The 27,380-nt window shown below is 43.5% G+C and overlaps 1 protein-coding gene across 1 annotated transcript in view; it reads left to right on the forward strand.

The window, feature by feature from the left end:
* The window catches only part of LOC118401015 (synaptotagmin-9-like), a 52,351-nt gene extending 26,916 nt beyond the window's left edge, over window positions 1-25,435 (forward strand). Inside the window, exons 2-7 of the mRNA XM_035798128.2 lie at window positions 2,841-3,204; window positions 3,299-3,839; window positions 11,320-11,440; window positions 13,361-13,532; window positions 22,610-22,739; window positions 24,310-25,435. Of these exons, the coding sequence (XP_035654021.1) occupies window positions 2,841-3,204; window positions 3,299-3,839; window positions 11,320-11,440; window positions 13,361-13,532; window positions 22,610-22,739; window positions 24,310-24,384 (1,403 nt within the window). The 3' untranslated portion in view covers window positions 24,385-25,435. The remainder of the gene's footprint in view (window positions 1-2,840; window positions 3,205-3,298; window positions 3,840-11,319; window positions 11,441-13,360; window positions 13,533-22,609; window positions 22,740-24,309) is intronic.
* Window positions 25,436-27,380: the final 1,945 nt, after the last annotated feature.

A 27,380-nucleotide genomic window follows, 5' to 3' on the forward strand; every position in this document is an offset into this window, starting at 1 on the left:
ACTACCTCCTCATTGAACTTCTCAAAGTATTGCCATACAAGACTTCGCTGCTGTCGTTTCCCTGTCTCACTCTCAGCCATTTTTCCAACTGTTAACGACAATGATGTGCCGAGCATTTTTATATCCGTGGCAAATCATTTGAAAGATACATACAGTATCTCCACCTACTTACATTACATCATTGTTGCGTTAGGTTAAATAAAAATGTTTCCCTTTATGATGATGATGATGATGATCAGGACCTGTTGTATGGGGAAAACAAACATAACCACTTTTGAGAGGTTAGAGGTTCTTTCTAAACGTTAACGATCCCAATTTAATTGAAACGTTTAAACATTCACACCCCTAGCTTGATCATCAGACAACTTTGGCCAACAGCACAGTCAAATTAAATTGAGCAGTTTGGTTCCCTTCAAAAGTGACATAACATCCTTGCTAGGAGATCTATTAAAACATTGTTAAGAAGAATATATGCTATGCTGTTGTTATTTACCAAGACAGTTGGAGCCTTTACATTTGACTGTGTTTTCTTCACATATAATTTATAAAATATTGTATTGGAACATGTGTGATTCCATAAAGAGTCTAAAACGAATTACATAGTTTATCAGCTACAGTACAACTAATTCATTTTTCATGCATGCTTGGACAGCATTTTTTTTTTGTGACCTACCAATTGAGGTACGTTTTGAGTCGCGACCCAACACAACGGTTAAAAAAAAACATACACAAACCAAAGAATAACTAAAAAATATATGTTTTTAAAGTTGGGGACCTGTGTGATTGAAATAAATATCGCACCATTTCCAAACTCTGTTGCCTAGCAAAAATCCTAGAATCCTTGGTAGATTCAGTACTTAACTTAGATCCTTGTCAACTATACACCAGTCCGGTTCCAGACCAGGTCATAGCACCATCTCTGCTACTTCTTTGGTTTAAATGATCTTCTTAATTTTTTGAATAAGAAGAAACACTGTGCGGTCCTTTTTATTGACCTGTCTAATTCCTTCGATAATGTGGATCACTCATTACTTATTCAGAGGCTTGCATCAATTGGCCTGGACCAGGCTGTGTGTAGCTAGTTTGAAAATGATGCCAATGTCATCCTTGCGACCTACATGGACCCCTGCCAAGACCCACAAGTGGGTCCCGACCCACAGTTTGGGAACCACTGCATTATATCACCTACACAGCACATTGAATATGCATAGGCCTACTAGAAATCACAATTGTTTACATATTGCAGCATTTAAATCCTATACAGTTGAAGTTGGACGTTTACATACACTTAGGTTGGAGTCATTAATCTATTTTTCAACCACTCTGCAGATTTCTTGTTAACAAACTATAAATAACAATAACACTGAATGCAAATATAATTTAAGAATTCGCACAAATCAGCATGTTTACACATTTGGGTTGTGTGCGTGTGCGTGTGCGTGTGCGTGTGTGTGTGTGTGTGTGTGTGTGTGTGTGTGTGTGTGTGTGTGTGTGTGTGTGTGTGTGTGTGTGTGTGTGTGTGTGTGTGTGTGTGTGTGTGTGTGTGTGTGTGTGTGTGTGTGTGTGTGTGTGTGTGTGTGTGTGTGTGTGTGTGTGTGTTTGTGTGTGTACATGTGTGTGGGAGTGGCAGTGCAGTGTTGGGTGGTTGCTGGGTATTTGAATAATACAATATTGATAATTAAAGTAAGTCAGCCCATGCTTATTGAACTTTTCAGACAGTGTTGCTTTGAGAAAGTTCAAACTTTAGACATGTGTCCTGTTTGTAATTGATTGATCTGCAGAATCAATTAAAGTGAGTGGTGTTTAGAACTCATTGTGTTGATGGCACTTTGTCAGTATTAGGATAGGAAGTGCAGTTGTCCCAGCAGGGCTGGGAGTTTGGTGGGACAACACACATAGTCACAATGTTTATCATTCCATGCATTCAATGAGCATGGGCAAGAGATATTCTGCTTACGAACTCATATAGCGTCTCTGATATTTTATCTTGAATACATTTTTGCTTTTTAGAACAGCCACATTGAGATGTACCAAAGGTTGTCAAAATAGCAGATGAATAACTAGATGAGTGAATCCTCAAAAAATGCCATCTATCTCTGTGGCTTAGCGCAAAAGACCCAGCTGGTTTCCAGTGCAGTATGTGGGCCAGCCCAATGAGCCTGTGGATCCCACATCTTCTCATGGGTAAAGCCCAACCAGGATGGATTGGTGGGAGGAATAACTCAACATCACATAAGGCTCCATTTCCCTCCACTGGTCTAGATAATGACAGGGAAGTACGGTCGAGAGGACACATGGTCCAGGTACAGACAATGTAGACAGTAGATCTGATGGGAAGCTAGTGGCAGGACACTCTGACAAGGGCTTATTCACTGTGGACTAAAAGCCCTCTCTGTGTCTGCATGGCCTGATTCGTAATGACTGGGTATTGGAGAGGAGACATGGAGACAGAGTGAGCTCATTCATCAGATAGTGAGATGCTCTTTCTGAGAAACATAACATATTCCGGTGGAATACACCAGGTTATTCCAGACACCAACCACTTCCCTTTTACTATCTGTGAGCGGATATTTGAGATGAGAGCACTTACCGATGAGTTCATGTTGATTGAACTGAAAAATGCTACCTAATCTGATGAGTTTCTCTTCCTTTGCTAATGGAAACAAGTGTCATGTCTGTCATACTAATACTAACGTTTGTACAATATCAATTTGAGCAGCACATTGGGAGAGATTGAAAGAAAAGTTGTTAGCATATTATAATATCTTGCTATCAATACAAAATATATCGTCCCAGAGTTCCCTGCTAACGTGTTTCTCTCCCTGGGTCTGTCTATTCAGATGTGTCAGTGAGCCTACTGTCTCTGGTGGTGACCACCTGTGGCCTAGCCCTTTTCGGGGTCTCACTTTTCGTCTCGTGGAAGCTGTGCTGGGTGCCATGGCGCGACCGTGGCCTCCCCAGTGGCCTGAAGGATGGCCAGGGGGACCAGCAGCCAGTCATGATGGAGGTGGATGGGGTGGAGAATGAGTACAGTGAAGACTGTGTCAAGGAGCCTTCAGACCTGGTAGTCCCCGAGGCAATCATGAAGATCAGCCACACATCCCCAGACATCCCCCTGGAGGCCCAGTCCAAGCTCAAGGAGAACCATGTCCGCCACATCACCCGCGTGCAGCGCCAGATCACTGAGCCCACCTCCTCTGTCCGGTCAGTCCCGCAGCACAGAAAAAAAAGTCAATTCCACTAACCATGTTGCTTTGTGTCTATAGCTAATGATAACTGGTTTCTCTACCCTCTGCAGGCACAACTCCATCCGCCGCCAAATGAACCTATCCAACCCAGACTTCAACATTGGCCAGTTCCAGAGACAGGAGTCCCTGGCCACTCTGGGCCGGATCAAACCCGAGCTCTATAAGCAACGCTCTGTGGACACGGACGACGGCAGGAAGACGGACAGCTGCGGCCGCATACATTTCATCCTCAAGTTCGACTGTGACCTGGAGCAGCTCATCATCAAGATCCACAAGGCCCAGGATTTACCGGCCAAGGATTTCTCAGGAACCTCTGACCCTTACGTCAAAATCTACCTGCTCCCCGACCGCAAGACCAAGCACCAGACCAAGGTGCACCGCAAGACCCTCAACCCCGTGTTCGACGAGGTCTTCCTGTTCCCTGTGGCCTACACTGAGCTGCCCACACGCAAACTGCACTTCAGCGTCTACGACTTTGACCGCTTCTCCCGCCACGACATCATTGGCCAGGTGCAGGTGGATAACTTCCTGGACCTTGCAGACTTCCCCAGAGAGACTAAACTCTGTAGGGACATCCAGTACGTCACCTCGGTGAGCTAACCTCTATATCAGTCTCAGTACAGTATCATAATATCTGCTTGGGTACGTGGACATGCAACAATAAATGCAACGCTGTGACTTGAAATGAGGTAGTGAATAAGGGTACATTATTTGAGAGAGTTTAGTTGGAAGTCACTTCAGTTCTGGTCCCTGATCATTCACCTATGTCAGTTTAGGAGTGGGACTGGAAAGAGTTAAACCCTTAGAAGCATATCGGAACCAGCTCTGCCCTCCCCTCAGAGCTACCAAAAATTGTCCAAACAATAAAAACAATGTGTAAAGGCCATGTAACGGCAAGGCAGGGAGGAAGATACCAAAGTGTAAGTATGCCTGTCCCCACAGAATCCCCCCCCCTCTGGTTTAATAAAAAAAAGAAGACTAACATAAAATGATACTTGGATGGAATGAATAATACATGACCACACAAGGAAACACATGGAGTGGAGACATACATCTGAGTTGGCAGCAGTGACTGCTTTGACACGAGGATACGAAGCTGGAGCTCCTCTCTCATTCTCATCCTCTCTCATTCTTCACATGGATCCCATTAGTATCTGTGAGGTGTGACATACTGAAGGTCTCACCCATCTGATGGAATCTCGCTGGACTCTCACTGATGTCAGAAAGGCTCTTTATTCTCAATTGGTCAAAGTGCGGTCTCAATCGATGTCAGTCTCATTGGAGTCCCACTGTGGAAATAAGGACTTATCATTGAAGGAGTGTAGGTTGTCTGCAGTCTCAAGGGAGGACTGTAGTCTGAGTGATGTCTCAGTGATATATCTCTATACTGTCTCTCTTGAGGGCCACTTCTTCATTTTTACTTCCCGTCAACAAGTAGGGTTTGAGTTCATCAAACATGTGTGATTAGCCTAGTGTTTAGAGCGCTGGGCCAGTAACTCAAAGGTTGCTGGATTGAATCCCCGAGATGACAAGGTAAAAATATGTTGTTCTGCCCCTGAGCAAGGCAGTTAACCCACTGTTCCCCAGGTGCCCGAAGACATGGATGTTTTTTAAGGCAGCCCCCGCACCTCTCTGATTCAGAGGGGTTGGGTTAAATGTGGAATACACAGTTCAGTTGAATGTATTCAGTTGTACAACTGACTAGCTATCCCCCCCTTTCCCTGATTATGTCATGCCTGCTCCCCCCTGAGGGCGCCAGGCTCCTGTCATCATACGCCCCTATTACCATCATTATGCGCAGCTGCGCTCATTGGACTCACCTGGACTCCCTCACTTTGTTGATTGCCCCTGCGTATATGTCTGCTCCTCTGTGTTGTTCCCTGTAGTAGCATTGTTTGTCGTGCTTCTGTCCAGACGCTGTTCTTGTTCCGTTACATGTCCGTCTATATTACATGGTTCACTCCCTGTACCTGCTTCTCATCTCCTGCGTTTGGCGTTACAAATTAGGCTCAGACAATGAATAGGTCTGAAGCTAGTATTTTGTATCAAGGCTGTCAAACTTGGCGACTTCATAGGTCAGGGTTTCCAAAACTCGGTCCTGGGGCCCACCCGGGTACGAGTTTTAGTTTTTGCCCAAGCACTACACGGCTGAAACCAATAATCAAAGCTCGATGATGAGTTGGTTGTTTGAATCAGCGGTGTAGTGTTAGGGCAAAAACTTGCGCCCAAGGGGGGGGTGCTCGGACAGAGTCCTAGATTTACCTGTGTGACATGGGTGAGCTAACTGGGGGGCTTCAAAGTATCTGGGGATGCAACCCAGAGCATCTAGGAAACACAAACATCACACGCACACACTCACACATAGCCACACACACACACAGCCACTCTCCATCCCAGAACTGGGCCAGCCCTTCTGGGACACAGAGCATGTGACATCACAAGTCCAACCACTAGTCTATGCATAAATCATACCTCAGCGCTAAGTTGGGTTTCAAACATCCAATATGTAACATACAAAGTGTAAACCGGCATCAAGTCTGACATTGAAGTGGTACATCTCCGTAACTGAACTGTAGGACCATATGAACGGGGTCAAGAATAATCCACCATCTACTTCTTAGATAACATCAATTACAAGTCATGTAGCGTGTTTATTACATGTTTTTAACATACCTCTAAAATACAGGACACCTTCCAGGGACAGAGAGCTATACAAATACCCATACAAGTGACCAGCTCTAAATCATTTACATGATCTATGTAAACTTCTACAAGCAGGTCTCAAATCCACCTTTATGAGGTTTGAATTCAACTGTTAGACAACAGAACAGAATCCCTGGTGGTTTAGGCCAGCGTCATACCACCTTGCATCCCACTGCTGGCTCGCCATTGAAGCTACGCAGGGTTGGCCCTGGTTGGTCCCTGTTATAACTAAGATTTCAAGAGCACTGTAATCTGTGTCCCTGCAATGGCAGTCGATAGTATTCATGTGAGCCAACTTGGGCGGCAGGTAGCCTAGCGGTAAAGAACATTGGGCCAGTCACTGAAAAGTTGCTGGTTCGAATCCCTGAGCTGACTAGGTGAAGAATCTGTTGATGTGCCCTTGAGCAAGGCACTTAACCACAATTGCTCATGTAAGTCGCTCTGGATAAAAGCTTCTGCTAAATGACGTAAATGTAAAAAAATAAAAATATGTGGGTGGCTTGATCCAATGCAGCAGGTTTACTACCTAGCTCCACAATAACCATCACTACAGCATAATATTATCTTTATTTAACTAGGCGAGTCAGTTAAGAACAAATTGTTATTTACAATGACCGCCTACCCCGGCCAAACCCTCCCCTAACCCGGACGACACTGGGCCAATTGTGCACCGCCCTATGGGACTCTGGGCTGTATCACAGGGTGTATGAACCAGGGTCTGTAGTGATGCCTCTAGCACTGCGATGCAGTGCCTTAGACCACTGCACCACTCGGGAGCCTCCAGTGGTGCAGTGGTCTAAGTAATGAGCACATCACATCTCCTTACGTTATGTCCTATTGATCTGCATTGTGGAAACAGACATGGGCTGAATATAAAAGGAATGACTGATGAAGAAGGGGGGAAAGATAAAATGGGTTTGCAACAATAACAAACTACTTTTTCAAGATGACAACAGAATCATTCCAAAGTCCGTTATTATTACATGAGTACTACATTTATGAGTGATTGAAATGTGTTTGTTTACCCTGATTGTGTCTGTGTTCATTTAGAAGCCCAGTGAAACACATTTAAAGTGCTGAATCATGTCGTTCCACAGCTGCTGACTTACTGTCTGCTGACGTAATAGGATGACATGCCAAGACATGGTCTTACACGTGTTGGCTATTGCAAAGCCATTTTCACCTCCCTCTCTATCTCCCTCCCTCTTTGTCTCCCTCTGTTTCTCTCTACAAACATGGTAGTAGCAAACCCTGTATGTTAAGAGGCCCTTAAAACAGAGAGAGAGATCCTAGGGGGGAAGGTGAAAGATGGATAATTACACAAGATAGACTGTCAGCCTTCTCTCTCCAGCCATATTGGGGGCCTTTAGAGCTCCAGTTTAATTTCATTGAAAGAGAACAAGTGACGATAATTCCACCACTGACTTGATTTAAGTACTTCAATGGATGGAGGAGACTGTTATCCTATAGTCTGCAAATGGAAGTGGGTAATTGGATTATTTAGCCTGAGAGGGATGGGCTACATGGTCCACCCCTAATCGCTTTGTGAGTATGTGTGGGGAGGTTGTGTGTGTGTGTACGCATGTGCTCGTGTGTGTGTGTGTGTGTGTGTGTGTGTGTGTGTGTGTGTGTGTGTGTGTGTGTGTGTGTGTGTGTGTGTGTGTGTGTGTGTGTGTGTGTGTGTGTGTGTGTGTGTGTGTGTGTGTGTGTGTGTGTGTGTGTGTGTGTGTGTGTGTGTGTGTGTACGTGAGTGTGTGCGCGCGCCCGCGTGATATGTACCACTTTACGATGGAGACCTCCTGCCGCGCCTTCTGAGTGACCAGGTCAGTGTAGCAAAGTGTGGACCAATGATGATGTACTGTAGGTTAGAGGTCACTGTGGTGTCTTGCCCTATGTTGACAGCCTTGATAAATCAATGCCTTTGTTTGATTACATTTACAGTGATTTTGGACACAGGCCAGAGAGCAGTGATAGATCGCTTTTAGATCTGTAATTTCAATCATCCACATAGAGGACTTATTGATGCTTGAATGGATGTGCCAATTCTACATTTTAACAAGCATTTTCATGTACAGAACATTAGAACAATGCAGCATATCAGACAGCATGTGTTGTTATTCTTAAACGTTAGTATTAACTTTGGAGTCTATTTGGGCTCTATTCATACAGAAAAAGATTTTCCAATTGAGGTTCATGGTCGTTGTGAGTTAGCAGTGAGCACAAATGTAGCTGTGATTGCATTTCAATATACAGTGCCTTCGGAAAGTATTCAGACCCCTTGACTTTATCCACATTTTGTTTGGTTATAGCCTTATTCTAAAATTGATTTTTTTTTTAATAATCTCATCAATCTATACACGATACACCACCATGTCAAAGCGAAATATTTGCAAATGTCTGAAGAAAACTCCCCAGTAATATCACATTTACATAAGCATTCAGACCCTTTTTTCAGTACTTTGGTGAAGTACCTTTGTCAGCAATTACAGCCACGAGTTGTTTTGGATATGATGCTACAAGCTAGGCAAGATCTTTATTTGGGGAGTTTCTCCCATTCTTCTCTGCAGATCCTCCCAAGCTCTGTCAGGTTGGATGGGGACCGATGCTGCACAGCTATTTTCAGGTCTCTCCAGAGATGTTCGATCGGGTTCAAGTCTGGGTTCTGGCTCGGCCACTTAAAGACATTAAGAGAATTGTCCCGAAGCCACTCCTGCGTTGTCGTGGCTGTGTGCTTAGGGTCGTTGTCCTGTTGGAAGGAAAATGTTTGCCACAGTCTGAGGTCCTGAGCGCTCTGGAGTAGGTTTTCATCAAGGATCTCTCTGTACTTTGCTCCGTTCATCATTGCCTCGATCCTGACAAGTCTCCCAGTCCCTGCCACTGAAAAACACCCCCACAGGATGATGCTGCCACCACCATACTTAACTGAATGGATGGTGACAGGTTTCCTCCAGATGTGACGCTTGGCATTCAGGTCAAAGCGTTGAATCTTGGTTTTACCAGACCAGAGAATCTTGTTTCTCACGGTCTGTGAGTCTTTAGGTGCCTTTTGGCAAACTCCAAAAGGAGTGAGGCGTGGATTCTGTCTGAGGAGTGGATTCTGTCTGGCCACTATACCATAAAGGCCTGATTGGTGGAGTGCTGCCAAGTTTGTTTTCCTTCTGGAAGGTTCTCCCATCTCCACAGAAAAACTCTAGAGCTCTGTCAGTGTGACCATCGGGTTCTTGGTCACCTCCCTGACCAAGGTCCTTCTCCCCTGATTGCTCAGTTTAGCCATGCGGCCAGCTCGAGGAAGAGTCTTAGTGCTTCCAAACTTCTTCCATTTAAGAATGATGGAGGCCACTGTGTTCTTGTGGACGTTCAATGCTGCAGCAATTTGTTGGTACCCTTCCTGAAATCTGAGCCTCGACACAATCCTGTTTCGGAGCTCTACGGAACATTCCTTCGACCTCATGGCTTGGTTTTGCTCTGACATGTACTGTCAACTGTGGGACCTTATATAAGGTATGTGCTTTTCCAAATCATGTCCAATCAATTGAATTTACCGCAGGTGGACTCCAATCACGTTGTGGAAACATCTCAAGGATGGTCAATGGAAACAGGATGCACCTGAGCACCCATTTTATACATGTGCAATTATTTCTCAAAACCTGTTTTCGCTTTGTCATTATGGGGTATTGTGTGTAGATTGGTGAGGATTTTTTTATTTATTTAATAAATTTAGAATAAGGCTGTAAGGTAGCAAAATGTGAATAAAGTCAAGAGATTTGAATACTTTATGAAGGCACTGTATTCAAACGTCATTAATAACTTCATCATTGAACATATCCACCTAGTAAAACCCAACCCACAGAGAGCACAGTAACTGTGGGGCCCCCAACCCAGGATATGAACATGTCATAAGCTAGGGGGGGGGGGAAACTCTGGTAAACCTCTGCTATCTGGAGAACTAAAACCTGTTGCCACTATTGACAATGGGCTTGTCAAAACCATGGCAGCTAGGCAGAAAGGCCTGATAGCCCTGGCAAACGAGCTCCAGCAGGGTGTGAGCTAGATAGCTTCTCGGGGAGAAGCTGTGTCTGTGTGAGACTGGGACTGAGCACTGACCAGGCTGGTGACCAAGCCAGACCTGATAATGAGCGGTTCTCTGTGGAGAGCTGCACTGACCTTTCCTGCTGATGCAGAATACTGGGGCTTCCCACTGAGCCCAGGGGCCTGCCAACGGGAACTTTCACACAGGGAGAATGATCTGTTATAACAGGCCCATACAGCTCAGGTCTGAGGAGCACACACGCGCATGCACATGCACGCGCACACAAAGACTCATTCAGATGTCAGGCTACTGTCAGCCAAGCCTGGAGATGCTGCTTATTTACAGTAGGCTCCCAGCTTCTAAAACCAGGGGCTCTGACCAAGTTTATGGTCCGGTAGTCTGCATCTTAACTATGTTGGGTGTTTCCTGCTCCTACCTCATGCTGAGAGAAACTTACAGTGGTAACAGGTTTGTCAGGGTTACATTACAACGTGAGGTGCATGCCTCAACTAGAGGTGAGACTCGTGGCCTTCATAGTCCATGCCGGTAACTAACCTTGTGAGTGCTGATTGTGTCTAACGAACACATCACTCTCTCACAGACATGCTATTTTCAGAGGTGATAATTGGAGCGCTTCTCTTCCTGTTCACTTGCATACGCAGGGCCGTAGCCAGCAAAAACCAGCGACAATAACCCCAGTGATTATCACATTGGTTGCTGTAACTTCAATCACCTCAGTCGATCTACAAACACACAGCCTATTACAGTAGCCGCTACACATTTACGCACATTACCTCAGCACCGGGATTTAAAACTATAATTTAATACGTACAGAGGGATCTGTTAGCAGAAAATAATATTTTATTCACAAAAGGTAAACAAATCGGTTGGCTTTACTGTTATTTTTGTTGTTGCAATTTTACAGCCAATTCCCTGGAATTCTACAAATTTCCCCATGTCTTATGCCATGTTAATAGGATATCTGATTGAGAGAAACTAATCAAATAAATGGGGGCCCCCTGGAGGTCAGGGCCTCTGGTCACGTGCTCTGTGTGCCCTGTCAGTAATTGGCTAGTCTAAGTACACTAAGCAGGTTAATTGAGTGATTGTCAATGAGTGACATATAACAAGATGAAAACTGCTGATGCACAACCAAGCTTAGACATTGCACGTTGTGCATTCTATTATTCTAACTCTCAGCAGTAAGTTGAGGTCCCGACTGTTCACATAGTCCACTGTAAACCAGCGGAATCTCTAACAGCGAAGCCAGAGCTATATGGTGACATCATGAGACATTCAGTTACTCAACATTTCACTGATGTTTTCGTTGCTTTGTAGGACAATGTGGACTTGGGAGATCTCATGTTCTCCCTGTGTTACCTACCAACGGCTGGAAGGCTAACCATCACAATGATCAAGGCTAGGAACCTCAAAGCCATGGACATCACTGGAGCCTCAGGTAGGGGGTCCTTAATGTGGGGGACTGGGGTACAAATGTGATGTGGATTCTGCTTAGTCATCACTGGATGGATAAATTATATGACAGACTAGTATATGAAATGGAATGGTCATTTCTGTCTCCCAGTCTTTTAATAATATGGCCCAATAAGTAGAAGGCATGACGAAACATATCAATGGAGCATAACTATTGAGGCGTCCGAAATGGCACCCTATTCCCTATACAGTTGAATTCAGAAGTTTACATACTGTACACTTAGGTTGGAGTCATGAAAACACATTTTTCAACCACTCCACAAATTTCTTGTAAACAAACTATTGTTGTGGAAAGTCGGTTAGGACATCTACGTTGTGCATGACACAAGTAATTTTTCCAACAATTGTTTACAGACAGATTATTTCACTTATAATTCATTGTATCACAATTCCAGTGGGTCAGAAGTTTACATATACTAAATTGACTGTGCCTTTAAACAGCTTGGAAAATCCCAGAAAATGATGTCATGGCTTTAGAAGCTTCTGATCTGTATCTGTGGATGTATTTCAAGGCCTAACTTCACACTCAGTGTTTCTTTGCTTGACATCATGGGAAAATCAAAAGAAATCAGCCAAGACCTCAGAAAGAAATTGTAGACCTCCACAAGTCTGGTTCATCCTTGGGAGCAATTTCCAAACGACTGAAGATACCACGTTCATCTGTACAAACAATAGTACGCAAGTATAAACACCATGGGACCACACAGCCGTCATACCGCTCAGGAAGGAAACTCGTTCTGTCTCCTAGAGATGAACGTACTTTCGTGCGAAAAGTGCAAATCAATCCCAGAACAACAGCAAAGGACCTTGTAAAGATCCTGGAGGAAACAGGTACAAAAGTATCTATATCCACAGTAAAACGAGTCCTATATCGACATAACTTGAAAGGCTGCTCAGCAAGGAAGAAGCCACTGCTCCAAAACCGCCATAAAAAAGCCCGACTACGGTTTGCAACTGCACATGGGGGCAAAGATCGTACATTTTGGAGAAATGTTCTCTGGCCTGATGAAACAAAAATAGAACTGTTTGGCAATAATGACCATCGTTATGTTTGGAGGAAAAAGGGGGAGGCTTGCAAGCCGAAGAACACCATCCCAACCGTGAAGCACGGGGGTGGCAGCATCATTTTGTGAGGGTGCTTTCCTGCAGGAGGGACTGGTGCACTTCACAAAATAGATGGCATCATGAGGATGGAAAAATGTGTGGATATATTGAAGCAACATCTCAAGACATCAGTCAGGAAGTTGAAGCTTGGTCGCAAATGGGTCCTCCAAATGGACAATGACCCCAAGCATACTTCCAAAGTTGTGGTAAAATGGCTTAAGGACAACAAAGTCAAGGTATTGGAGTGGCCATCACAAAGCCCTGACCTCAATCCTATAAAAACATTTGTGGGCAGAACTGAACAAGCAATGAGGCTTAAAAACCTGACTCAGTTACATTATCTCTATCAGGAGGAATGGGCCACAATTCACCCAAATTATTGTGGGAACCTTGTGGAAGGCTACCCGAAACGTTTGACCCAAGTTAAACAATTTAAAGGCAATGATACCAAATACTAATTGAGTGTATGTAATCTTCTTAACCACTGAGAATGTGATGAAAGAAATAAAAGCTGAAATAAATCATTCTCACTACTGTTATTCTGACATTTCACATTCTTAAAATAAAGTGGTGATTGTAACTGACCTAAGACAGGGATTTTCTACTTGGATTAAATGGCAGGAATTGTGAAAAACTGAGTTTAAATGTATTTGGCTAAGGTGTATGTAAACGTCCGACTTCAACTGTATACTGCACTACCTTTGACCAGAGGCCTGTGTGGATGCATCCCATGTGTTACTCCGTAGGTTTACCCTTTCCACTGTGTCCCAACTCTCTCTAGATCCTTATGTGAAGGTGTCTTTGATGTGTGAGGGACGGAGATTGAAGAAGAGGAAAACGTCCACCAAGCGAAACACTCTGAATCCAGTCTACAACGAAGCCATAGTATTTGATGTCCCTCCTGAGAACATTGATCAGATCAGTCTCCTAATAGCAGTGATGGACTACGATCGGTAAATAAATGTTGTCTTGTAACGCTTTTTATGAACTGAACTTCCTATAATCATGACAGCAGTTTGGGTTTTTTATTCTGAAAATAGGCCTGCAAGGTTGTGGTGACTATGGTGCACTGAAAAGGACTCCGAAACCACGCTTTTGATTGGACAGTATCTTTGCTGTATACAAATCAAATAACATATTATTTGTCACAAACGCTTGTTTAGCAGATGTTATTGCAGGTGTAGCGAAATGCTTGTGTTTCCAGCTCTAACAGTGCAGTAATATCTAACAGTAATATCTAACAATTTCACAACAATACACACAAGCTAAAGTAAAGGAATGGAATTAAGAATAAATATTTGGGCAAGCAATGTCAGAGTGGCATAGACTAAGAAACAGTAAAATAGGATAGAATACAATATATACATATGAGATGAGTAATGCAAAATATGTAAACATTATTAAAGTGTATAGTGTTCCATTATTAAAGTGGCTAGTGATTCCAAGTCTATGTATATAGGACAGCAGCCTCTAATGTGCTAGGATGGCTATTTAACAGAATTTAACAGTCTGATGGCCTTGAGATAGAAGCTATTTTTCAGTCTCTCTGTCCCAGCTTTGATGCACCTGTACTGACCTTGCCTTATGGATAATAACGGGGTGAACAGGCAGTGGCTCGGGTGGTTGTTGTCCTTGATAATATTTTTGGCATTCCTGGGGGGCAGGTTTGCCCCCGGTGATGTGTTGGGCAGACCGCACCACCCTCGGGAGAGACCTGCGTTTGCGAGAGGTGCAGTTGCCGTACCAGGCAGTGATACAGCCCGACAGGGTGCTCTCAATTGTGCATCTGTAAAAGTTTGTGAGGGTTTTAGGTGCCAAGACAAATTTATTCCGCCTCCTGAGGTTGAAGATGCGCTGTTGCGCCTTCTTCACAACACTGTCTGTGTGGGTGGACCATTTCAGTTTGTAAGTGATATGTACGCCAAGGAACTTAAAGTTTTCCACCTTCTCCACGGTTGTCCCATCGATGTGGATAGGGGGATGCTCCCTCTGCTGTTTCCTGAATTCCACAATTAGCTCCTTTGTTTTGTTGATGTTGGTTGAAAGGTTATTTTGCTTGCACCACACTCCCAGGGCCCTCACCTCCTCCCTGTCTCATCATTGTTGGTAATCGGACCTACTACTGTTGTGTCATCTGCGAACTTGATGATTGAGCTGGAAGCATGCGTGGCCACTCAGTCATTGGTGAACAGGGAGTACAGGAGGGGGCTGAGCATGCATCCTTGTGGGGCCCCAGTGTTGAGTATCAGCGAAGTGGAGGTGTTTTTTCCTACCTTCACCACCTGTGGGCGGCCCGTCAGAAAGTCCAGGACTCAGTTGCACAGGGTGGGGTTCAGACTGAGCCTCAAGATAATGATGAGTTTGGAGGGTACTATGGTATTGAATGCTGAGCTGTAGTCATTCTTACATAGGTATTCCTCTTGTCCATATGGGATAGAGCAGTGTGCAGTGTGATGGCGATTGCATCATCTGTGGTTCTATTGGGGCGGTAAGCAAATTGAAGTGGGTCTAGGGTGTCACGTAAGATAGAGATGATATGATCCTTAGTCTCTCAAAGCACTTCATGATGACAGAAGTGAGTGCTACTGGGCGATAGTCATTTAGTTCAGTTATCTTTGCTTTCTTGGGTACATGAACAATGGTGGACATCTTGAAGCATGTGTGGACAGTAGACTGGGATAGGGAGAGATTGAATATGTCCGTAAAAACTCCAGCCAGCTGGTCTGCGCATGCTCTGAGGATATGGCTAGGGAGGCCGTCTGGCCGGCAGCCTTGCGAGGGTTAACATGCTTAAATGTCTTACTCACGTCGGCCACAGAAAAGGTGAGCTCCCAGTCCTTGGTAGCAGGCCGCTTTGGTGGCACTGTGTTATCCTCAAAGTGGGCGAGGAAGGTATTTAGCTTGTCTGGAAGAAACACGTTGGTGTCTGCTACTTGGCAGGTTTTCCCATTGTAGTCCGTGATTGTCTGTAGACCCTGCCACATAGGTCTCGTGTCTGAGCCATTGAATTGCGACTCCACTTTTTCCTCTATGCTGACGTTTTGCCTGTTTGATTGCCTTATGGAGGGAATAACCACACTGTATGTATTGGGCCGTATTCCCAGTCACCTTGCCATTGTTTTTTTTGTTTTTTTTTCAAATAAAAGCATTTATTTTTCTTAATCTATATATTTTCCTTGGTACATATATACATACATACATACATACATACATACATACATACATACATACATACATACATACATACATACATACATACATACATACATACATACATACATACATACATACATACATACGCACATATACATACACCCACACACATACGCACACGTACTCAAAAACTAAATTAAAATAAAAACACACAAAAAAACATATAACACTTGCAGCAGCACTATCAAGGTTCTTATCAGCTATTTCAAGCATTCGCTGAGACGACGGGCCAATAATTCGTTTTTAGGTTTTACAGTACCTTACACAACATGTATCTGCGCATTTCCCTAGTCACCCCGTTCACTCTGTCCAGTTTGAAATATAGTTGAATAGTGGAGACCAGAGTCTATCAAACTTGGGCTGTCTCTTGTGGAGGTCATAAGTGAGCTTTTCAAGAGGAAGAAAGTCAACAATCTGGTCAATCCACATTTTAAATGTAGGGGGGGTATTAGAGGCCCACAATAGAAGAATACATTTCTTAGCAAAGTATGTAATAGTCATAAGCACATTTTCTCTGTCAGGATCAAGAACAAAGTCCTGCTGGGCATTAAGAAGATAGATACACGGGGTCATATCAAACTGTACCTCTAGTATTTTCTGTGCAGCAGTATGTACAGATTGCCAGAATCTGGCAATCTCCCTACAGCTCCAAAATACATGCATATAGGTTCCACTTTCAGAGGTACATCTTTTACAGTTAGGAGACATATCTGTTTTCATTCTATGGAGTCTCAAAGGAGTATAATAAAAATGTGTAATTAGATTCTTTCATTTTTACACTGGTAGAGGAGCAGTATACCCTGTCGCAAACCTCCGCCCATAACTCATCACTGATAGTCAGACCAAGGTCCTTTTCCCAGATTATTTTCAAAGGAGTAAAGGAGGAGCTTCCTTTCTCAGAAAGGAGTCTATATAGATGTAAGATATTTTGCCTTTAATGGATTGTGCTGTGACAAGAAGGGTTTCAACTTCATTCAACTGAGTTCTAAACCTCCTCTTGGAGGTAAATGAGGAAATTACATGTCTAATTTGAAGATATTTTTTAAAAATGGGATCTTGGCACATCGAATTCACTGCAGAGCTATTGAAAGGATTTCAGTGTAGTGGTTTTCTGATGAAATAGGTCTGAAAAGGTCCTAATTCCTAGAGTATGCCAAAGATTAAAGTTGGGCTTTTGGCAAGTCTAGGTTGCCTACTATAGGCGAGTGAGAACATATTTGGGAGGAAATGCCCAGGTATTTCTTACTGTCCCTCCACGCTAGTAGGGTGCTGTAAATCACAAAGGATTTGGCTATGTTGCCCACTTCACTAAAGTTATTCATTAATATAATTGAGCTTAAGGGCAATGAACCACAGGATTGGGCTTCTATCTGAATCCACGTTGACTCTTGTCTGTTTGTGATCCATGTTAGCATGTTGCGGATTTGGGCAGACCAGTAGTATAATTGAAGGGAGGGAAGGGCAAGACCACCTTTTGATTCAGGTTTTGATAAAGTGGAAAACTTGATCCTAGGTTTTTTATTGCCCCATATAAATTTGGTGATGCTTTGGTTAGTTGTTTTGAAGAAGGAAACTGGGAGATAGCATGGGAGCATCTGAAATAAGTAGTTCAGTCTAGGGAGGACGTTCATACGGATTACATTAATTCTTCCTACTAAGCTAATTGGGAGGGAGATCCAGGTTTGGAGATCGTTCTTGATTCGATCCAGGAGTGGAAGATAATTTTCCTTAAAAATGCTATTTAGATCTGGTGTTATGAAGATCCCGAGGTATTGAAACCCCTGTGTTTTCCATTGGAAAGGACAAAGTGTCTTCATAGAGCTGGTGAGTGTAATATTGAGAGGGCAGACAGTGGATTTGTTAAAATTGATCTTATAACCTGAAAACTTGCCATACTGAGCAATTGTGTCTAAAATGAGAGGGAGGGATTTCTCAGGGTTGGATATGTAGAGCAAGACACCATCCGCGTAAAGCGAAATCTTGTGCTGCAGGCCACCTGCAGAAACACCCATAATACTTGGATTGCTCCTTATCAGCTCTGCCAGAGGCTCCGCCCCCAACAAGTAGAGCAGCGGGGACAGCGAGCACCCTTGTCTTGTGCCCCGTTCCAGAGGGAATCTGTCAGAGTTCAGTCCATTAGTAGTCACCATGGCATTTGGATGAGAGTATAGTGATTTGATTCATTTAATAAAATTTGGGCCCATATTGAACTTTTCTAAGACTGAAAACAGAAAGCTCCACTCCATCCTGTCAAACGCCTTCTCAGCATCCAGTGAAGCCAGCAGGACAGGGGTCTTTTGTGCGTTTACTTGATCAATAATATCAAAAAGACGGCGAATGTTATCAGAAGAGTATCTGTCTCTAATAAATCCAGTTTGGTCCGCTTTTATTATTTTGGGAAGAAGAGTGTTTAGTCTTTTGGCGAGCAATTTGGTCATTATTTTATAGTCGAAATCCAACAAGCTTATGGGCCGGAAGGACGAGCAGGATAGGGGGTCCTTGTCCTTTTTTAGCAACACTGTAATGCGAGCTGTGTGCATGGAGTCTGGGAGAACTCAGAGTCTGGGAGAACAATCCTCCAGCATTGGCATGAAGATAGGGCTGAGCTGGGGCCAAAAAGCTTTGAAGAACTCTCTGGGGAATCCATCTGGGCCTGGGGACTTATTAGGTGGCATGGAGGTAATTGCCTCCAGGATCTCCTCAGGAGTGAAGGGGGAGTTGAGATCTTCCTGGTCGGTCTCTGATAGTTTAGGTAGCGAGATTCACTCTAGGAAAGAGTGGAGTTCTGCCTCTGTGTGTTTTCTCTCAGAGGTATATAGTTTGCAGTAAAAATCATGAAAAGTTAAATTGATCTTTTTTGGGTCATATGTGACCTCGTCCTCTGCTGTTCGGATAGCCATGATTGTACGCTCTGACTGCTCCTTTTTTAATTGGTAAGCAAGCAATCTACTGGGCCTATTGCTATACTCATGGTATTTCTGTTTAGTAAAGAAAACTTTTTTTTATCTCCCGAGTGTAGTCCAAATTCAGTTTGGCTTTGGCTGCTTTAAGATGACTCCAGGAGGTGCTGTCTAGGGATTGTTTATGTATTTTTTCACAGCATTCCAGCTCCCTCTCAAGATCTAGCCTGTGTGCTTCCATTGCTTTTTTCTTAGAGGAAGCATATGCAATTAGATGACCTCTTAGTGTGGCTTTAGCAGCGTCCCACATTGTGGCCGGAGAAACAGGAGAATCTTTATTGTCTTGTGTGTAGTTGTCTATCCATGTAGTTACCAATGTATGGAACTCATCATTTGATAGCATGGAGGTGTTGAATTTCCAGCTCTTTGACCTCGGGATGTTTTTGCAGAGGTCAAAGCGGAGGTGGACAAAGGCGTGATCTGAAAGTGCTATGGGTCCGATTGTACAAGTGGCTGAATTTATGAAACTCTTTGGGATAAAAATGTAATCAATATGGGGGCAGGTGTTATGGACATTAGAGTAGTATGTATAGTCCATAGATGAGCTATTATTCTCTCTCCGGATATCTATCAGTCCCATCTCTTTAGTAAGAGAGTTCAACATCTTTGCAGATCTAGGATTTGTGGTGGGGACTTGAGATGATTTGTCTAGGGTTGGGTTAAGGGTACAATTAAAATAAATCTCCCGTCCGGATCAGATATGTTTTTGTCTATTATGAATGGAACATTTTTATGGATAAGTATGGCTGTGCCTCTACTGTTTGATTTGAAAGATGAGAAATACACCTGTCCCACCCAAGCTCTGCGGAGTTTGGCATGTTCAGCATCACAGAGGTGTGTCTCTTGTAATAGCGCAATGTCTGCTCTTTCCTTTTTTAGAGCACATAGTATCTTTTTTCGTTTTATTGCATGCCCTAGACCATGGCAGTTCCATGTCAATAGATTTAAGGTACTAGTCATCGTCATCGAGCAGTAATCGAACTTTAGTGCAAGTCATCGCTGGGTAAAAGTGGATAGTAATTACAGCTGCGTTCACATAAAAGGAAAATAAATGGTGTACATAAAATAATAATCTCTGAACACCCCAGCCGAGTTCCCAAACAACTCGACACATCCAGTTGGATCTATTACCCCCCCGCTCAGTCTCAATTCTGTGTTCCGAATAAAACAAAAACCGGGAACAGTTAGCAACGCACAACGTCTCCCTCTCCCCACCAAAGAAATGCCTCATCCTCTCCACCCCGCATTGAGTAAATAACACAGTTGCCCTCGTCCAGACCACAGTAAAAGAGGGGAGAAAAATAAAATCAATAGCCCAGCCTACATATAGCTCCCCCAAGGGACATAGGGAACCCCAGGTAATAATAGCAACAACAAAAAAAACAGGGAAATAAAAGTAGGCTGAAACATTAGTAGGCCTAGGTTAGGCTATACAGCCCATCCCTCTCAGTTAAAGGAAAATAAATATAAATTGGATGGCTATAATGACATTTAGGGGGTGGGTCTCTGGATATCGGCTATATGTCGTCTTACCTCCTTTAGTAATGGCATTAATCGCATTTAGTCATTGTTCTGTTTCTCATTGGCCAGGATTGTCTTTCAAAAAACGTTTTGCCTCTTTGGGAGTTTTGAAGTGTCGCAAGGCTCCTTGGTGAAGAATCCTGAGCTCGTTTGGGTATTTGAATCCACTGAAGATGCCTTGGTCAATGGAGTATTTCTTCACTTCGTCAAATTCTTGGCGCTTTCGGCGTATTCCAGCTGACAGGTCCTGGTGTAAAGCGAGTTTGGCGTTTCCCACTGTGATGGTGTTGTTTTTCGCCGCCGGTAGGACTCGTTCCTTGTCGGTGAATCTCAGGAAACGTATGGTGATTGGGCGCGGTGGTTGTCTGGATGCTGGTGGGGGCCTCAGTGCTCGGTGAGCTCTCTCGAGTTCTATGGGCCTGTCGGTGGGCAGGTGGAGCCACTCGGGAAGTTTGTCTTGCAGGTAGCGGATCAGTGGCATGTTTCCCTCTTCTTTTTCGCCCAGATTGAATAGAACACAATTATTCCTTCGCCCCCTGTTTTCCAGGTCATCTGTTTTCTCTTCCAGATGCTCGATTTTCTATTTTAGCATATGCTATTGTTTCCATGGCATCTGTCAATAAGTTTTCCATGGATAGGATTCGCCCCTCTGCCTCGTCCAGGCGCCCCGCGTTTATGGTTATCTTGTTGTTGATGTCAGGCAAAGCGTTTTCCAGGATTGTCACCTTGCCCCCTATCGCACTGTGCTGAGAGTTAATGGCATCTAATTTGGTGTTTAGTTCTGTACGTTGGGATCTCAACTCAGAAAGGATGTCTTCGACAGATTGCGAGGTTGGCATTCGTTGTGCCTCGCGGGGGAGCGGGTTCTCTTGCTCCTGGCTAATGGCGCTAGTTTTTTCTGAAGCTAGCTTCTTCTTGGAGGCTTTTTCCGTCGCTAATACTCGAGTCCGGGTAAAAATGTCACCTGTAGTGTCGCCTTTTGTAGCCACCATGACTTTGTCTTACTAAAGCTAAATGAGTGTGAACTTGGAGTGGAGGTAAGATTAGGAATTGGAAACTACTTGTGCGGAGCTCTTAGTTCATGCGGCCATCTCGTTCAAGGGTCACGTGATCCGGTCACCTTGCCATTGTTAAATGCGATGGTTCCCGCTTTCAGTTTTGTGCGAAGGCTGCCATCTATCCATGGTTTCTGGTTAGGGTGGGTTTTAATAGTCACCGTGGGTACAACATCTCCTATACACTTCCTGATAAACTCAGTCACCGTATCAGTGTATACTTCGATAATATTCTCAGAGGCTACCCGGAACATATCCCAGTCCACATGATCAAAACAATCTTGATGCGTGAATTCCGATTGGTCAGACCAGCTTTGAATAGTCCTTAGCACAGGTACTTCCTGTTTGAGTTTCTGCCTATAGGAAGGAAGGAGCAAAATGCAGTCATTACCAGATTTGCTGAAAGGACGGTGGGGAGGGCCTTGTAGGCCTTGTAGGCATCCAGAAAGTTGGAGTTGCAACGAGTGTTTTAGCAACGTGAGTACTACAGTTAATGTGTTGATAGAACTTCGGCAGCCTTTTCCTCAAATGTGCTTTCATAAAATCCTCAGCTACAATAAATGTTGCCTCAGGATATGTGGATTCCAGTTTGCATAAAGTCCAGTTAAGTTATTTGAGGGCCGTCGTGGTATCGGCTTGAGGGGGGATATACACGGCTGTGACTATAACCGAAGAGAATTCTCTTGGGAGATAAGACAGTCGGCATTTGATTGTGAGGTATTCTATGTTGGGTGAACAAAAAGACTTGAGTTCCCGTATGTTATCACAATCACACCAAAAGTCGTTAATGATGAAACATACAACCCCACCCTTCTTTCCGGAGAGATATTTATTCCTTTCTGCGCGATGAACTGAGAACCCAACTGGCTGTATGGACTCAGACAGTATATCCTGAGAGAACCATGTTTCCATGAAACAGAGTATGTTACAATTCCTGATGTCTCTCTGGAAGAAATCCTTGCCCTGAGCTCCTCAACTTTATTATCCTGTTTCCTCCCCTATACAAGCACATCGCTGAGACTCCCTAAGTGTAACATGTTTTAGTTGATCGTTGGCCTGGAAAGCAGCTAGCATTCAAGAGAGGAGGAAACAACATTACAAGACAAGAATACTGACGAAAAAGCACAGAGTACAGACTCTTTTCCTCCAAATGCTGTTCAGAATAAATATTAGAGTTAAAAATAATCTGCCGAACATCACTATAATAATTACACGAAGAAGCATGATGTTGGACAACAAAAGGTTTTAAAATGACCATATGTTTTTTCCCCCCTCTCACAGGGTAGGTCACAATGAGGTCATCGGAGTGTGTAGGGTGGGCAATGAGGCGGAAAGCCTGGGCCGAGACCACTGGAACGAGATGCTGTCATACCCTCGCAAGCCCATCGCCCACTGGCACCCCCTGGTAGAGGTATGTGTGTGTGTGTGTGTGTGTGTGTGTGTGTGTGTGTGTGTGTGTGTGTGTGTGTGTGTGTGTGTGTGTGTGTGTGTGTGTGTGCGTGTGCGTGTGCGTGTGCGTGTGTGTGTGTGTGTGTGTGTGCGTGTGCGTGTGCGCGTGTGTGTGTGTGTGTGTGTGTGCAAGGTGTAAGTAGACAGCAAGCGGTAAAGCTCTACTTCTCTGGCTTGTATAGGGACAAGAGAACACAAGCAGGATTACATAAAACACATGTCTGCTTGACTTGTTTTTGTGCCATCATCAGAACAATCCATTCCTGCAGTGGGAGAGGAGCGGAGAAGGCGGCTTTATTGCTATTTAAAAACACTACTCCTCCACCCTCATTAATGGACACCAGAAATAGATCAAAACATTTATTTGGAGTTGTTGACACCAAATCTATTCATATTCATCTGAGAGGTTAAAAGCAGAAATTGGAACAGTAATGTTGCCTACACAGTGATATAACTGAAGTGCTTGTCATTGGATATCATTGTAGCTGCACAGTCAGAAGCACTGGGGTGTATTCACTTGGAACCAAACAGAGCCAAACAAAAGCAGACAGAATGATATGGGGAGGGACCTTCCTGAATTTGTCCAATATAAACTTTTTGGGAGTAAACGTTTGCCATTGCAAAATGTTTTTGCAACTGTTTGCCACGGTCTTCGTCTAATGAATACAACCCTGTTCCTCCTATTAAGCTGAAGAAGACATAGCAGAGGACTCAAGCTTGGGATTATAGCTTATTTGTGTTACTTCAAGAATGGAAAGATGCTCTTTGAGTATAAGGCTTAATAACCCATAAACCACACACACACACATACACATACACATACACACACTCAGACAAAAATAAGCACCCACCTAATTATTATTGTTATAGACACACACACACACACACACTTGACGTTTCATTATTTTCGCTCGTATCTTTTCATGGATTGGTGTTTGGAAATCTTAGTGCAAGACTCGCTGACCCTCAAAGCCACAGACAGTTCTCATCAATAATTCACATCCCAGGCCACTTGAGCCAAGGTTGTGCTCCCGCTACACAGAACTGCTAAAACAGCCATTTAAACTGTGCTTTACATCTCTCTTTCGCTCCCTGTCTTCCCTTGGGCTGCTTTTTTAGGCTGTTAAATTCCATCTAGGAGGAAAAGAGAAAAGGGCAAAAAATAAAAATGTTTGCTATTTCCTACTGATTTTGTGTTTCTTGAAAGTAGGACAGTTTATTTAGAGTATGTTTCTTATTAAACGGAGAAGGAATTTCGGAGACACAGTGCGGTGACAATTGATTTTCAGACAGAGGCACGACAGAACCCACAGGGGTTCTACACACACCGAGGCCATTTTTTTTGTAAGACGAATTAAAACTACAGAGTGCATTGTGACTTCAGCCTCACAGTCTCTATTTACCTAAATTAAATTTCACCTCCGACTTTTTCCCTCTTTGTGCAATTCAGCTGTCAAATTGTATTCCCTTACCTGATATAACCTGGTTATGCTCATCTCTCTGACTGTGTTTCCTCTCGGTGTGTTCTCTAGTGGATGGGTCAGGGGACTGCAGGTGAAAGCCAGGGCGGTTCCACCAACTCTCTGAAGACTCCTCCCTCACCATAAAGAGAACACATGGTGGTGAAGGAGAGGAACAGCAGAGACACCAAGCATCAAGAGAGGAGGAGAGATCAGTATGCTAGTAATGGTAGATGTTACACTTGGTTTCCCCGACATAGATTAAGTTTAGTGCTGAACTAAAAAGCATGCTCAATTTGAAAGTGCTTACTGATCCAGGACAGGCTTAAAACTTCTTCAGAATTGGTGGGTCCCCTGCGGGACGGTTGCACTAACGTAGGCTAATGTGATTAGCATGAGGTTGTAAGTAACAAGAACATTTCCCAGGACATAGACATATCTGATATTGGCAGAAAGCTTAAATTCTTGTTAATCTAACTGCACTGTCCAATTTACAGTAGCTATTAGAGTGAAAGAATACCATGCTATTGTTTGAGGAGAGTGCACAATTTAATAAACAAATTAGGCACATTTGGGCAGCCTGGTACAACATTTTGAACAGAAATGCAATGGTTCATTGGATCAGTCTGAAACTTTGCACATACACTCCTGCCATCTAGTGGCCAAAATCGAAACTCCACCTGGGCTGAAATAATACATTATGGCCTTTCTCTTGCATTTCAAAGATGATAGTACAAAAAAATGTAAAAAAATGTTTGTTTTTTTCTTTGTATTATCTTTTACCAGATCTAATGTGTTATATTCTCCTACATTCCTTTCACATTTCCACAAAAAGTGTTTCCTTTCAAATGGCACCAAGAATATACTGTATGTTTAGTCAACTGCATGTCCAGTGGCCATTCATTAGTACTATTTGTTTAAAAAACTACAGAAATCTAAAAAGCGTTAAAGTTTCAGTTGGGAGGTGATAGTATAGTCTTGTTTATGTCTTGTTTAATAACACATTGTTACAATTAATTGATATTTGTTATTTGGGTACAGTGCATGGTTCTTTGTGCGTAATATTGCTCTTTGGTTGATTACTTTGTGAGATACTAACATACTGTAAACATAAAATGTACCATGAAACTAAGACCTAGTATGTAAATTGTCCATTCAGATGTTACTAAATAAATATTTATATTATACATTTACCACACAAAGACAGATGGGTGATTTTATGATCTCAAGAGTGAAATTCTGTGTCAGGAAGAAGAGTGAGGCCTTAGAGCCTGTCCTCGACACCTTTCTCCACAAAGACGCTCTCTTCACACCTGCAGTGACAAGTCCCCAACAGGCCACAGACACACATGACAGATGCCGAGCCCTGCACCGAACCAGTTGACGGCCAAACAAACAGCAACGAGGTTGCAGCAGCATGATAAAATATCAAAACGTATGAGATGTGACTGACAGACAGTGGGGAGCGCTCCAATCAGAGTGCGTCTGAGCTGCACACTGGGCTGCTAATGGGAACACAACACAGGAACAGAGACAGATCCATCTGCAGTGCTGGAGCCTGGTTTAGAATCAGTCCCCTCCCTCAGTGAAATCACACCCAGCACTGTGCAGTCTGCAGGTAGTCAACAGGTGTCCTCTGATGAGGAGGATGGGGACCAGCAGCCACATGGAGATCTCAATTAATCAGAACAAGACGACTGATTACTACTATACAGGGTCAGATAAAAATAAAAATAAAAAAATACCTCAAACACACATCTCAACATCAATCACAGAATTAAACACACGTCAATATTAATGTTGACATGAAATGCCAAACGGCGTGAATAGAGGCAAATGGCTATATATTTCTGTACTTAAACACACGACGGAAGGCCCTTGTTCTTTTCTGTCTGTCTTTGTTTTATACACAACTGGAATTTCTTCTCGCAATGAAGACCAACCGTTAGACAGCAGAAAACATGAGGTAGTCAGAACGCTGCTCAGACAGCTGATTTGGTGAACATTCCCGACTCATTGCACAGGGCCCCATTTTGGGACATTTTCCACTGACACGTCTGGCATGTTCTTCCGGGAAATAGAGTCAGTGAACAAGCATGTTATGACGGTAGTAGTAATACCACTACAGGAGAGGGAGACCAGGAGCAACTGGTTGAGTTGGTAGGGCCGACGGGGGTTGGGTTCCGTGGTGCGCATGCGCTCTCACTAATCACATATTTCAGCATCCAGGCCCCTCTGTTCCAGTAATTACTGTTTGGAAAATAAATAATTTAACAGCCGGATCTCTCTGAAGTGCAAAGCAGTGTCAAACTGGGTGTTCTCTTCATGACTACTTCTTAACAACACAGCCACCATTAGAGAGCAGAGGGGACCCACTCTTTGAAAAGGGACTTGGTGGCAAAGCGGGAATATGGACAAAGTAATTTATCCTTGTTTAAATTCATATCTTCATTCCACTCTTTACCCTTCAGTCTAATCTTACTTTAATGAAACCTCTTGTTTAATGAAAATGTAATTGAATCTATCCGCTGTTCTTCAGTCGTGGTTTGCCTAATGGTGTGTGTCAGAGCAACAGAGGAAGTGTGAATAAGAATCCCCCGGCAGACAGGCAGAGCCATGTGATATGTTGGGAGACCTGAGATGCTCCCAGGCTGCAGTCTGCTCATAGTCAGGTGCTAATTGAAAACATGTGGCCTGTCAGGGGACAAAATGCCCCCAAGTAGATCTCCCAGGAAAACAATTTATGAACAAGATAGGAAGAACACATAAGGTGCCTACGGAAAACAAGCATGCATAGAGAGCCATCCATAATGAGGATTTGACAGATGAGACCTTACTGCAATAACGCAATGGGTAGAAAATGTTGGTTTTCAGTTTCACCAGAAGAGAAGCTCACACTCAACAGACACACTAGATGATTACCATTGGATGAGTCCATGTACAAGGCAAATGACTCTTTACAGCTGAAAAGTGAACATGTGGTATCCTTAGTGACAGTGTTTGGGAGTCTGTTCAACATTTCCCTCCTCCTACACACCTGTATAAGTGCAATATAAAAAATACAATTGGCCTTAAACAAATTCTGCGCTTTTTATTCTGCGCTCAAAGACAGCATCTGCAAGACATCTGATTTGTGTGTTACC

Source organism: Oncorhynchus keta, chromosome 22 (assembly GCF_023373465.1).
Source record: "Oncorhynchus keta strain PuntledgeMale-10-30-2019 chromosome 22, Oket_V2, whole genome shotgun sequence".
In the NCBI taxonomy this organism is placed as follows: domain Eukaryota; kingdom Metazoa; phylum Chordata; class Actinopteri; order Salmoniformes; family Salmonidae; genus Oncorhynchus; species Oncorhynchus keta.